This window comes from Caloenas nicobarica, chromosome 2 (assembly GCF_036013445.1).
Source record: "Caloenas nicobarica isolate bCalNic1 chromosome 2, bCalNic1.hap1, whole genome shotgun sequence".
Lineage (NCBI taxonomy): Eukaryota > Metazoa > Chordata > Aves > Columbiformes > Columbidae > Caloenas > Caloenas nicobarica.
The window spans coordinates 44,783,609-44,798,082 of record NC_088246.1 but is presented as its reverse complement, the minus strand read 5'-3'; the positions used below and the strand labels follow the sequence as shown (position 1 = coordinate 44,798,082).

Here is a 14,474-nt window from a genome sequence, read left to right as displayed (position 1 = left end):
GCTGAAAGAACTGTTTGATACTGTCCAAAAGCCTGTCCTACCTTTTTTTTTTAATTCAGCATATTGTCTTCCCAGAGTTCTTGTGCTAGAAAACACTACATAGAAGAATATTCTTAAGGCAGGCAGGTAGCTTCCTTGAAATGCTTCTTGACCAAGCAAACTTGGCTCAATAGGTTAATTGTTTTGTGCTCAGAAATGTGGTTAAGCATGTTTTGTTCTTTTCTGCTTGGATTGCAGACAGTATTTTAAAGAGGATAAAACTAAACTATTACCTCCTCAGGCTTTCTTCTTAGCAGGCAGGGGACATGTAGGACTAGTTTGGCAATACATAAAAAACTTAATGATCATGGCTTAACATGCAAGACTTGTGTGTACACAAGAGTCTTCATAAAAACTTCCTGCTGATTGTTCAGAGATATTAGATTTCTTTTGTCTTGCCTACCTGCTTCTTCCCTCCAGGGGGGTGGGGGGAGTGGAACCATACCTTGTGTAAACCTGGACTTTTGGTGAATTGATGTATCTCAACTGCAGTCAGACTTCCTGACAGTGCTTGTCAGAAATAGCTTATTTCTAATGTAGAAGTCCATGGTGCGCTTTCACTGTAATCATGGTCTCTTCCTTATAAATGTATTGTATATAACAAAACAGTGTGGATTTTATTACAAAATGCCTTTATTTCTAGTAAGGCTAGTGCATATTTTTTTTCTTCAAGAACTGGGCAAGGATTTAACCTTCTTCGCCATTCCCTTCTCCCTTCTTCGCCATTCCCTTCTCCCTTCTTCGCCATTCCCTTCTCCCTTCTTCGCCATTCCCTTCTCCCTTCTTCGCCATTCCCTTCTCCCTTCTTCGCCATTCCCTTCTCCCTTCTTCGCCATTCCCTTCTCCCTTCTTCGCCATTCCCTTCTCCCTTCTTCGCCATTCCCTTCTCCCTTCTTCGCCATTCCCTTCTCCCTTCTTCGCCATTCCCTTCTCCCTTCTTCGCCATTCCCTTCTCCCTTCTTCGCCATTCCCTTCTCCCTTCTTCGCCATTCCCTTCTCCCTTCTTCGCCATTCCCTTCTCCCTTCTTCGCCATTCCCTTCTCCCTTCTTCGCCATTCCCTTCTCCCTTCTTCGCCATTCCCTTCTCCCTTCTTCGCCATTCCCTTCTCCCTTCTTCGCCATTCCCTTCTCCCTTCTTCGCCATTCCCTTCTCCCTTCTTCGCCATTCCCTTCTCCCTTCTTCGCCATTCCCTTCTCCCTTCTTCGCCATTCCCTTCTCCCTTCTTCGCCATTCCCTTCTCCCTTCTTCGCCATTCCCTTCTCCCTTCTTCGCCATTCCCTTCTCCCTTCTTCGCCATTCCCTTCTCCCTTTATTAAAGTGAGTCAAATTTGGCTCTTCCTCTCTATGTAGTTCAGCCTGGATAGCATTTCTTCTGTTTGCTGGTAATTGAACAAGCTGCCTAGATTTGCATTTATCCGGATCTAAAGCTCAAACAAAGCTACAGTTTAAAGTTTAGGGTAAGGCTAACTTGCCTGTACAATATAGAAGCAATCTAAAGCTAGTGTTACATGGAATGGTTGATGTTGCTATAGAAGACATGTGCTCTCACTCAAGGATTCAAATTAATCTAAACATTTTAAAGATTCAAAATGCTTTAAAATCCTTGAAAAGTCCTCAAAATACTTCACTGAACCATAACTAGGTGGCACCAAACCACTGTAGATTGGTTAGACCAAAATAATAATGTTCTACAACGGAATTTATTTGATGGATGTATGAATACATACACTATATACTTGGACCCACAGGAGCCCTGTGGAATGGGTTAAAAATGCAGTGTGTGTATCAATCATAACTTAAACCTTGACTGAGGTGGAAGATTGTCCTCACTCTTCCAAAACTGAACCTACTGCTCAATGATGGTGTCTATGGCACAATGACGAAGTGCAATTATTAGTGTTTCTTAATCATTGTCTGTAAGTGCCTTAAATCTACTCTGCAGTTTGAAGCAATAGTAATTCTGTTCTCGTTTAGTTTTCACTTCACTGAATGCTTATCTCTTCCCACTTCTTCCAAATTCGAAATAAAGTCATCTTAAATCCTCTCCATAAGGAAAATGGCTATTAGAGTAGGACCTTGTGTAGCAGTTAAATCTATGACAGAAAGGCAGAAAGTATTGGGAGAGGGGGATGGGCAGTCTTTAAAGAGACTACTTTGTGGGGTGGGTGGGTGTGGAAAGAAGCTTTAAACTTGCTTGTACCTGTATTTCACACATTTGGAAATTAGTGTGAGGCAGGTAAGTGATTAATCTAGTGTTCTGAAACTCATGAGGTCTTGCTACTGTTCTGTTGCTCAAGAGACAAACAGCTGGAGATATATGAAGACACACTTAAATTGTCGATCAGGGCTTGTCTTAAATCTTCAGATAGAAAAAATTAGAGATCTTTATTTCTATCACTATAGAAAACACTTATGATTTCATGTAGAAAATGGATCTCTGTGTTCTTGGATGTTTTTATGATTTACGGTACCTTTTTTGGCAGCAACTGCAAAGCTATGTCATTATATGATAGATAAGAATTTGCTCATTCATTTGCAAGGGATTAAAGAGTAACCTGCAGTAATGTTTGTATGATTATTGAAATACCCTGTGGCTGTTAAGACAATGATGTCTTCCAAAACAAACATTAAATACTAGAGTTCAATTGGAAGTATAGTGCACTAGCACCCATAGGCTAACACTTCCATGAGGAGTCTTTTGTAAAATGTGATTGTACAATTCTCCTTAACGTTAAGCAGAATTGTAACAAGTGTATTAATCTGACTAATTCAATCTGGTACTTTACTACAAGAAGCAAAGCTTTGATCCTCAAGGACAACATTGTTTCTCTGAATAAGATACTCAGTATATGTGCCAACTCTTGTGCTGGGAGCAGATAATGATTATTTTTGACATGCAAGGTACAATTTGGTTGTGTTAGCTGAGAAACCCTGATATAGTATATATAAAATATGCTTTTAGAAGTTACTGCCTGGGTCTGGAGCAAACAAGTTTTTCTTTCAATGCAACCCAAATTTTATTTTTGCTTAATTAAGATTCTTCATTTATGAGGAATCCCAACCGAAACCTCAACATGTTGTAATTTTTCTTCCTGCTCTGAAACATGTGTACTTAAGCTAGTAAAAGTTTTACACTTGCATATTTTTAGTGCGTGAGCATTTGGGAAGATGATGGTATAGAGGGAGAGCTTGAATGCTTTTTTAAAAGATACCTTCTAAATGTTCTTGTTGGCCATTTTGGGGTTTCAGTGAAGTTCCTTCTAAGGCCTTATTCTATAAGGAATATATTCTGTATGTGGGTACATAGTTGTTGTAAAAACAGCATTTGGGACACAGTAAGGCAAGAGGAGCAGGGGAGGCAAAGAACAGTGTGGGTCAATTCAGTGCTGCCTTTGTGCTTTCCACAAAACCTGTTCCACATAAGCAGTAACTAAAAACATTGCAGTATAAAACACTTGGAGTGGGTTTATATGTCAGTTTTCCCAGACAACAGTCTTGCCTGTACTTCCTAATAAAAGGCTATAGTTGGTCACATTCACTTTGACCAGAGTTTGATGTGCATATGGCACTGGTGGTAACTGGGCTTGTTTAATAGGCATGGATTGTTTCACAATTAAAGAAGGGGGGGAAAAAATTAACAGCTCTTGCAGTGGGGGTTCAGTACCATGGCTGTTCATGTTACAGCTTTCCTCTGAGGACAAAAGAGGTGCAAGGCAGAAGTGGGAGGAACAGCAGAACTGGGCTGTTCCCATCAGACATCCAGGCTGCAGTAGTAGCTGCTGCCTGATGCTGAGGTGGTGGGGGGAGAGGAGACAAGGATGACACTTTCTTCCATGTCCCCTGTCTGCCTCACACCCCTGGCCAACTGGGCGATTTCCCACCTAGAAAATGTGCAAGGAAGGAGGAATTCTTTCCTATAATATCCCAGGTGAACATTTTATGCCCTAATGCATGAATTTATAGTACTGTTCCTTGTTTTAACTCTATGTAGTTTAAATGTCTGTAGGATCACTATGATTCTGTTTCTAAATTTAAACTTATAGAGGTACTTAATTTTGTATTATATGCAAGAGTCTAAGTTTTACCACAAGGAGTCATTGCAAGCAGCCTAATCCCTTCAGTAATTGCTATTGTTGTATTGATATTAGCTTGCATAATACTAGGTAAATCTCTGAAAAACTGATGCTGGGAAGAGGGTTGGGGGTGACAAGACAGATGGGGACAGGCCAGGGACAGTGTCTCTTCCAACTATGTGGAGTGATTTGCCTACCAGACTACTACACAAACTGGAATCACCAGTGTCTAGCAGTGGTGGTGTTAGAAATCTGAATTGCTTCCTTTTGCTAAATGTTATGTTAACAGCCCTCTTTGTTAAAAGGGCTTTGAGATTTGTTAGTCTAAAAGTTGATCTAGTTCTTCCTTCATACCAACACAAATCCTCCTTTTTGAAAAAAGGTATAGAGATGCTTTTTTCATTCTGTAGAAATGATGTAATGTTATTAAAATGATTTTAAACAAATATTATTAAAATTATTTTAAACAAATAATTAGTACAAAGAGAAATCTCACATAAACAGAGTATGTGTTTTAAGATAGAAATAAGACGTTGAGCTACCTCATACTTTTGTTTATAATAATGTTACTTCCATATAAAAATGGCTTTAAAGCATTGTTCTGTACTAGTTGTTTTGACTCTGGGTTCTTGTGCTCTTCCCATATTATTAGCAGTAAGGCCACACAAGTAAGGGGAATCAACTAGACAGTAAAGCTGTAAAGTGAGCTCAGAATTCATAGTTGGTGGTTAGTTTTCTAGTATTTTCTAGCTACTGTGGTTTGACTTGCAGGTTAAATTCACAAGGAATAAGATTTATTTCCAGTATATTAAGAAACAAAAAACATTTGATAGTTATTTACTTGCAAGGCAGATAATAGCATCCTTGCTGTCAGCTTTCTGTGGGAAGATCAACAGTTGCTGAGGACCTGAATGGCAGTAGTGTTCTCGGCAGTGGTGAAGGAACAGTGGTGGAGTTGAGGAACATGGATTTTTGAGAGATGAGGCCTACACTGATGTTAGTCACAGAGCGGGATGCTGAAGCCTTGAGTGTACCCTTCCTGTGCATAGAAGGAAAAATTTTGGAAGCTCTGATGCTGAGCTGTGCAGGAAAAGGGAAAACGTGTTACATCAGGAGTTCGTAGACCTGTTGAAGCTCAGTTCTCTCTAAGAAACAAAATGCTGTGTGCAATAGCAAAGAAGTTATCAACCCATTACGATTTACGGCATCACTGAAATCATGGCCAAGCTTTGGCTGAGAACAAGATACTACAGCTTTTCAGAGAGCTGAAGAGTTAAGGAGGCTCAGTGAAGGATTTGCAGGGACTTACAGATGGGCATGAAAGTGGAACTGGGTCCTGTCCCACTCCAATGTCTGCTTCCACAGCAGGCTGTTAGCTTGCTTGCTCGAACTGTTGAATATTTAGATCCACCCACTGTCCCCTGTGCCAAGACCACCCTGCTGCTACTCATGTCATGTAGATTTGGCACAGAAGCTGCATTTAAACAGCTAATGAGTTGCATGTTGAAGCACAGGCTGGTCTCCCCTAGTGAAATTTGTAAAAGAGCTGATTCATCACTGGCTAAGCAATCTACGAGCTACTGATAGTATTGTCTTTCCATCGACTGGCTACTTTACCTGTTTTAGTGCTGAAGCACAGGCTGTGACTTTTATTTTAAAACACAAATTGCACATTTTCTTACCCCAAACATTTTCTTTAAAAGGAAATTGTGGGGTGTAGACTTAATGTTGCACAGTAATTAAATGATAACCCACTGTAGGATAATCGTACTTCTGCCACCTCAGTATGAACATCAGAATATTAAGCCTTGCTTATCTGAATTCAGGAAGAATTGGAGCCAGCAGATGCTTAAACCAGTTTTGTCAAAGGTGTGAATTCCTGTCTCCTAGCCCCAGTTTGCAGCCTGTTGTCACACTGTTACAGTGATGATGTGGCCTTCAGAGTGAAGTGGATCTTGATTGTCACTTCTAATCCAAGTCCTTTTGAATTTGCAAATGCTGTTTGTATTGGCAAAGACAACTTAAATGGTCTCTGCTTCACTCCCATCTGTCTGTTAATACTCACTGGGTTTTCTAAACTTGATTAATGGAACTATGTGTCTTCCAAAAGAGCCTTGCCTTTAACCTAGATGATTTGACTGACTCAGCGTGTTCATGTCACCACTCTCTAAAATATGCAGCTGTTTTTACTGGCTTTGTGGCATCACAGTGGGATTGAAGATGGTAAATATCAAGAATTTTAAGAGTATGATAGTCTGGTTTAACAACCTGTTTAGCTTATCGGACTCAACTCCAGGTAGATACTATTCACCCAGTTAGAACTTGAGATGAATGATATCAAGAGAAGATTTACAGTGATTTCCAGCTGTGAGGTTGGCAAAGTACCAGAACTGAACCATGTGCCTTAGCACTGGCTGAGACTCAACTGATATTTAACAGATAGTTGTCATCAGGTCCTGGCCTTACTGCTTTTCTGATCCCAGGGTCAGCTCATTGAATAAACTATTTTCTAGAATTATTTTTTTTGCTATTTGTAAAGATCCCCAGATCTCTCTACAGAGACTGGAGGAGCAGTGAAGCGGGGGAAGGAAAAGAAGAAGGCAGGAGATATAGGGCTCTTGTAGAGTGGCTGTTGATTTAATTGTGGAGTGACATGACAGCTTTGTGCTGTCGTTCATACTGGGAGCAGTGCTGGTTAGATGTAGGGTTTTATAAGTGAGCTTCCTTCCCCTTCATGTGGTGGGCCCAGAGATACCCGTGTGGCTGAGAAGCTGCAGCAAGGAACAGAACCCACTGGAGCATGTGGGAAAAGTGCTGGGAAAATGTATGTGGAATTATAGCTTTATTTCCTACAGATGAACTTGCATGAGTCTTAAAGTCATCTGTTAGCTGGGCTTTTATTATTCCATGTGGGGTAGGGAAATAAAGCTGAATTTAACAGAATGGCTGAATGATCCATTTGCACTTGATAAACTTAAAAATGGGCCAAAACCTGTCTCTGTTCATCTAAGTGGCAAAAGGAAGGTAATAAATAGCAAACTGGTTTCACTAATCCCAATTGGTACAGTTTCCTGTGCATACTGCATACCCTATGTAATATGGGCTGTAATGCTTCAAGGTGCCCATATTCCTGTAGAAATTCTTTCATTAGAATATTGACCTGAATTTGAGAATTAACTATTTTGTCTGCTGTGGAGACCTTCTGGAGTTGGTGTACCATTTCCCATTACCTCTGGGTGCAGTGGGGAAGATTGGTGTTAAACCAGTCTCTTCTACACCTGAGCATTAAGTCAAAGTACAGATTCCAAGAGTAATTTGATCATTATCTGGTACACAGAAACATGAGTTTAACTATCTCAAAGTGAAATGTTTCAGGTATACTAGGAAATAGCCCATAGTTCTGATGTGTATCACATGGTTTGCTCATATAGTCAATCTTTATATTTTGTATTTAAATTATACCAGTGCAGATGTTAAGGTTCCTAATACTCTCATCATGGTGTGAAGCAAGTTAATTGTCACAAATTGCTATTAAAATGGAAACTAAGGACCAGCTTCCTACAGAGTAAAAATATTACTTATTTCCACTTAAACTTGCAACAATCATCTGTATCAAACTATGAGCCATTCATCCTCTGTGGTGTATTTATGTGCTGTTAAAATGAATTTAAAAAATTACTGCATGCGTGATGCAGCTTTTTCTCCAGTTCTGAGATGCTGGGGAACAAAACCAAGCACAGTACTGAGGCAGGAGGACCAAAACTCATTAGAAAATTAGTTTATATTAAAGTTCATAGTCATCTAAGCTTTACACACTATGTATGTAACAAAGCCACTGGTGTTTGAGTTACTGTCAAGGGAACTAGATAATACAACACCTTTAGTAATGGAAAAAGTTAGACTGACTATGGTTGGGTTTTTTTGGTCATAAACTCAAGCTAAATTAACTTACAAATGCCATACTGAAACTTCTATAAGCAAAAACCAAGAGGCTACTGTTCTGTCTGTAGATTTTTTTTTAATGTTATTGTTGTTGGTTAAGGTTGTGTTGGTTAGGATTATAGGGTAGCTTTTAGAGCATCAGACTTCTATTTTAAAATAATGTGACTTTGTGTTGCCGCCTTGTACAAATTCTTAATGCTGCAGGCTTGAATAAAATCATTGCAAGACACTAAAATGTCGTGACAGAAAGCAAGTTCTTAAACATGGTTAGATTCCACATGCTGTATTGACAATTGCGTGCATATGTACTCTTAAATGTGCTCTGAAATGAGAAATCAAGTGTTTGCAAGCTGGGGGGAGAAGGGCACTGTGAGTATTGCTGAAAGAACATTTATTTAAACACAGGTTAAGGATAAGCCTCCTCAACTGCTGTCTCTGCTGAATTTTCCTCTGTCATGGTGCCTACTACATTCCATTGCTTTTGTCTGGGCTTGGTATTTGGGAAATTTTGGTGAGGGCTGGAAGGGGGGCGGGGGGGCACGCTGGAAGCTGGTCAGCAGTAAGGAGAGGAGGGTTGGTGTGGGAATTGTGGAGTGGGGTCAGGGTTTAACTTTAGTGGCCATTCATCAGATGATGATTGATTGCTGTGCAGTCCTGGGGGACGTTTAACAACATCTCCGCCCATCCCCCTGCCCCCTTTGAAAGCAGATGGACCAAAAAATGGGGAGAGCGACACCCAGGAATTCCTGCTGTTGTAAAATGTTTTTTACGGTGCACTGTACAGCCTTTCCTGAAGCAATCACATTTATGGCCTTGCTGTTGTATTTCTTGGGCTGCTGTGGCCGTAAAAGATGAATAGCCCTGTAATATGGTTCACTGATTCTGTTTAAATTGAAGTAGGCTCCCTTTATTGTTTTGTGTCTAAAATTGTATGCTACCAATTCAGGAAATATTTCCTGTTTGGGAAATAATCAACCCATAGCTGATTTATTTTAAAATAAATCACTTTTCACTATCTCTGAAACTATTCCCCTCTTGCTTCTGACTTCTTCATTTAATTTCGATGGAAATTCTAAAATACTAATTAATGTAGTGATGCAGTTCTTTAGTAGATATCTTTCTTTTTTTCACTTGCTTATGAATATTTTTTCCTTTACTAGGAAGTTACCCAAATGGATGTTGGAAAGGCACCAGTTAACATTATTAACTACTTAATGATTTTTTTCTGTAGTAATTATTAAATGCAATTTACATAATTCTGAATTTCTTTGGAAGGACAAATCTCTCTACTTCTCACTTTTGTTGCTGTCTACGGGAACATTTGTGTAGTTTGGAAGAAACAGCATGTTTGAAGGTTTTGCTTATAAAAAGAAACTCATTGGAAAAGCAAAATTAATGGGACAATAGTTAATTTACAGCTTGCTGGATCTTTGACTTTATCATCTCTTAAGGTGGTGGTGGGGGAAGTTTTAGTCTTAAGTACTGTGGAGGGGTTTTTTTTTGTTTTGTATGGTGTGTGTGGTGGTGGGGTTTTGTGTTTGTTCGTGGGTTTTTTTGTTTGTGTGTGTGGTGGTTTTTTTTAAGCTTAGTATCACAAGCTGATCTCCATACTGGAAAATTTAGTATTACTCTTCCTTAGCACTACCCCTGCTCATCCACATTTCAAGAAGTCTTGTTATTTGTCATGTAATGAGCACAGGAGGAGCAGTATGTCACTATATTGACAGTGCAACTGAAATTTGGGGTGTCCTTCTCATTTTGCTGAGGTTGGAAGAAGGGAAGGCTCTGCCCACCTTTTAGGCACACTACAAGTGCATCAAATCTGAATTGAGAACATGCTTTTCTATCATCCTACTTCAATAGTCCAATATATTGTTGGTATGAGCTGTTTGCAGGGGTTTGTTTGGGGGAGGGTGGGGGAAGGGGAGGTGTTGCTGCTTTTTTTTTTCTTCCTCCTATTTAGAAACAGGCGTGGAAACAATCTAGCAGTATGTGACCTTTGTGGCCATGACCTAGGGACTGGGATGTGAGCAGGCTTGAGCATAACAATAAATGCCGGGCTGCGGTTGCGAGCACAGACAAGATGGATGCTGTGCTCCCAGCTTCCTTAGCCCAGCTGGCACAAATTCCCCCCTGACTCTTGCACCCTGCACAGCTGGGTACTTTGCAGCTTAATTCTCTAGGAGTGTGGTCGTCCTGCTTGTGGTCAAGCTGATGTACTCTTGGGTGCTCCTGATGGCCGATATGTGAGACTGACCACCGGAGGAGAATTGCCCTTCTTGTTCCTCTGTCAGGTTGGGGTTACTGTTGAAGCCTTCTGTGTCCAGAAAGGAGTTTCTGGAAGGTTCCTAGTACATCTGGAAGCTGGCTCACTCTTGCAGCTCCCTTCCATGCTGACAGCAGTAGGGTTTATGCATTTGTGCTTTCTCATGTGTTGTATTTAAGGTAACTGTCTGTCACTGTCTCCTTCTTCCTCTTTGCTCATGCCTGTGAACTCTTTCGGTCTCAGACTTTAAACCTCTGTTTCCACCATTTTGTTTACTAAGAAACAGATATGAGGTTTTATCAGTGACTTCGTGGTGTTTACCCAAAAGGCTTTTCCCCTGTTACGTCCTATGTAATCTGCATATTTCTGAAATGAGATTGTGGCTTTTGTCTCCCCTCATTCTAAATTTGGGAGTAATGCTTTACACCACATTTTGGTGGGTGACGAGCCAACTGAACAGCTTAAATTTAGTTTCTCTTTGGTTCGAACAGCTGGATGATGCTTTACCATTGGATGATGTTACCTTGCAGCAGGAGTGCCTGGGTGACAGGACTGATCTGTAGTGGTTTACCAAGCTTTTGCTTCTGGTGTTGACTATTTTGGCAGACTAATAACAGATTTTACTTGCTTCTGGACTTCTGTTCATATGGTCACCATTTTCCTTTCAGCTGCTGTGTGTGATTGAGGCCCCAAATCCCTGCTGTATGTTTTTAAAGTATATCGGATTCATATGACTTAACTTGATACCCTGTCTTGGTTTTCATTCTCTCTCAACTTTTCAGTTGTTTAAGTGAAGTCGTTCAGCAACATGTAATAAACATTCCCTCTAATTTCAACATCAAAATTACAGAACTGCACAAGCAAGTGAACATTGGTACAGATTTAGACAAGCACAGTGTAAAGACAAGGAGCACTCTAGTTGAAGGAAGATGATTCATTTGAATAATGCATTTCAGAGCCAAGGCAGCTTTTTACACCTCTACAAAAGACTGAGGATCTGAGACACTGTTGGGGAGTTTAGTATTTGAACAGAAGCAAAACATAAGTCTGTTCCAGTTTCCCTGCAGTGAAACAAAACTTTTTTTTAAAAAAAGGTTTTAGTAAAATCTGACGTGTGCACAAACACACATACCCCTTTGAGAAATTAATCCATATACTTCTTCAGCTGTTGCACTCACAGGAGCTTAAAATGTCGCTTTATGCAGCACAGGCAATCCGAGGGAATCACCTGTCCTGTCCTTCCCCTTCCTTTTGAAGGAGAAGGGAAAGGGAGATGTTATATGCACCATATCATGAACTGTTAGTTGGAATCGGGAGTGGCTGGATGACAGCTGTGAGAAGACAGTTGTATCAAATACTTGTCCAATCTCTGTTCTGTTCTTGCTCCTTTCTGTGAGGTAGATTTCAAATCACTGGTGATGGGGAAATTGTAGTATGAAACCTTGTTTGCCATTGTACAGTGCATTTTTGACTCTTCCATGGTAACCTAGATTTTGCACTCCAACAAAAAAAATGTAGTTAAGAGCAAGATTCTGAATACAGAACTTTCTTGTGTTGAAGTGTGATAGTCCTTCACTTGTATCTTACAAAACAACAAAAAACCCCCAACCTGATTTCTGCGTGCCTCTAAGAAAAACACACTTGCATGGAAGATGCTATTTCTGTGTGCTGCTTCCCTCTACTGGGTGGAATGGGAACAGTTATGGCTGATGAATGGATCCCGCTTCCTAGGCTAACATCTTCTGTAAGACTTCCATTGTGATTCGAACGTAGGGGTTTTTAAGTGCTTTATGAATAGAATGGGGTTTTAGTGGTTACCCACAGTTCACTGTAGCATTCGAATTTTCTGTTTATTCTAATGTTCCAGTCTTCTATCACTAGCATAGAAACACTATGTCACAGCAGAGGTTTTTGGCTTCGCTATTGGGAGTGGCAGAAGGGAGTCTTGCTGAATGTTGTCACTGTGCTCAACATAAGGGATTTGCGTATTTTGAAAACACAGAGGATTGTTTTTCAGCATGCATAATTTGTTTTCCCCTTCTAGGGTGGGTGTGCTGGTGCTCCAGGTCTCTAGTGCAGTGATTATTAAATGACCTGCTTCAGCGAATGTGGTGTTTGTGTATGCAGGAAAAGTCTTCACCTGAAACTTGCCATAGATGACATCTCCAATCTTCAAGTGTTGGCAGATGGTTTCCGCTCTTAAGAGGAGCTGATGTGGACACTCTTCCTAGTATTGTATTGCAAAGAAAACAATGACACTTGCATCTAACTGTTAAGAGTATGATTTGGAGCTTACTGGGAGGGGATAGCCCTTCCTCTGTGGAGAAACTATTGTGAAGTCTTTGCCTATTGCTACTGCCTCTAGCCATCTACTTTGTAGTTGAGTTGTTGCATTTTTTTCATCCTGGCACTATTTCTTTTCAATTCTTTATTAAATAGTGATACAGTTTTTTTTTCTTCCAGGTACTGCATTTCTACTGTGATACCTGTTCTGTCCCCATATGTCGGGAATGTACCATGGGACGACATGTGGGTCACAGCTTTATCTACCTCCAAGATGCCCTCCAGGATTCCAGGACTCTCACCATTCAGCTCCTGGCAGATGCTCAGCAAGGACGACAGGCTATTCAAGTAAGATGCTCCCAACTTGTACTTTATTTCCCCCTCCTCCTTCCTTCCCCTTCCCCCCCAAGCTTGTCTGTTACCGGGCAAGGTGTCAAGGCACAAAGCTCTCTGCTGCTGCTGTCAGCCTTCTCACCCCTTCTGTTCTCTCAGATCTCTGACAGCTGTGGAGCTGAAAACAAAGTGCTGTTATATGGATTTTGCATTCTTGCAGCATAATCCTGTCATGTAAGTCACAATATATATGAAGCACTTGAACGTGAAGCATTTTGAAGAGAGTTTTGATTTTGTTTAGCAATGCCAAGCCTGCTTTTGTTTTTAAAACTGAGACCTACTTTCAGCTGTCTTTCATGCTTGTACAGCATCTAGCACTGTAACTACCTATGACTCTGGTTATGTCTTCAGTGTTGCCACCAAATATACAATACTAATTAGTTGTTTGATTACTGTGAAACTCCTAATCTTCCTGTGCAGAAGATCTGGAGGTATCTCTGTGTGAGGATTACTCCGCACACACAGTTGCATACTATAAATACTATAACTGCCTATTATTGTGTTCTACCCCAGCTATGTTTTATAATGCAAATATAAATCATAGAATGTCCTGAGTTGGAAGGGACCCGCAAGGATTGAGTCCAACTCCTGTCCCTGCACAGGACACCCCCACAGGTCACACCGTGTGTCTGAGGGCATTGTCCAGTCTCTTCTTGAACACTGCCAGGCTTGGGGCCGTGACACCTCCCTGGGGAGCCTGTTCCAGTGTCCAGCACCCTCTGGGGGAAGAACCTTGTCCTCATGTGCAACCTAAACCTCCCTGGGCACACCCTCCTGCAAGTCCCTTGGGTTCTATTACTGGTTACCAGAGAGAAGCAGCTGTAGGCTTCCTTGAGTTCTCCCCTCAGTCTCCTCCAGGCTGAATAAACCAAGTGACTTTAGCCATTCCTCATACAGCTCCCCCTCCAAACCCTTCACTAACTTTGTAGCCTTCTTCTGGACACTCTCCAGTAGCTTTATATCTTATCCTGTGGCACCCAGAACTGCACCCAGTGCTCAGGTGAGGCCACACCAGTGCAGAGCAGAGCGGGACAATCCCCTCTCTGCCCGGCTGGCAATGCTGCGCTTGATGCTCCTCAGGACCCGGTTGGCCTCTTGGCTGCCAGGGCACACTGTTGGCTTATGTTCAACTAGACATTGACCAGAACCCCTGGATCCTTCTCTGCAGAGCTGCTTTCCAGCATCTCATCCCACAGTCTGTATGTATAGCCAGGGCTGCTGTGTCCCAGGTGCAAAATCCCAGCACTTGCCCATGTTGAAAACTTCATGCAGTTTGTTATTGCCCAGTTCTCCAGTTTGTCTAGATCCCTCTGCAGGGCCTCTCTGCCCTCAAGACTGTCGACAGCTCCTCCCAATTTTGTGTCATCGGCCAACTTATTTAGTATTCCATTATATTACTGTATGTGATTATATGATCATTAGATACGATATTACTAGTAGTTTTGCCTGCATGAAGAAACTTTGGATGGGGAAAGCA

General features: G+C 41.2%; 1 protein-coding gene across 1 annotated transcript in view; it reads left to right on the top strand.

Annotated features, from left to right (window-relative positions):
• Positions 1 to 14,474, top strand: part of TRIM71 (tripartite motif containing 71) — a 57,981-nt gene that overhangs the window by 28,339 nt on the left and 15,168 nt on the right. Inside the window, exon 2 of the mRNA XM_065629849.1 lies at positions 12,785 to 12,952. Coding sequence (XP_065485921.1) covers positions 12,785 to 12,952 — 168 coding nt within the window. The remainder of the gene's footprint in view (positions 1 to 12,784; positions 12,953 to 14,474) is intronic.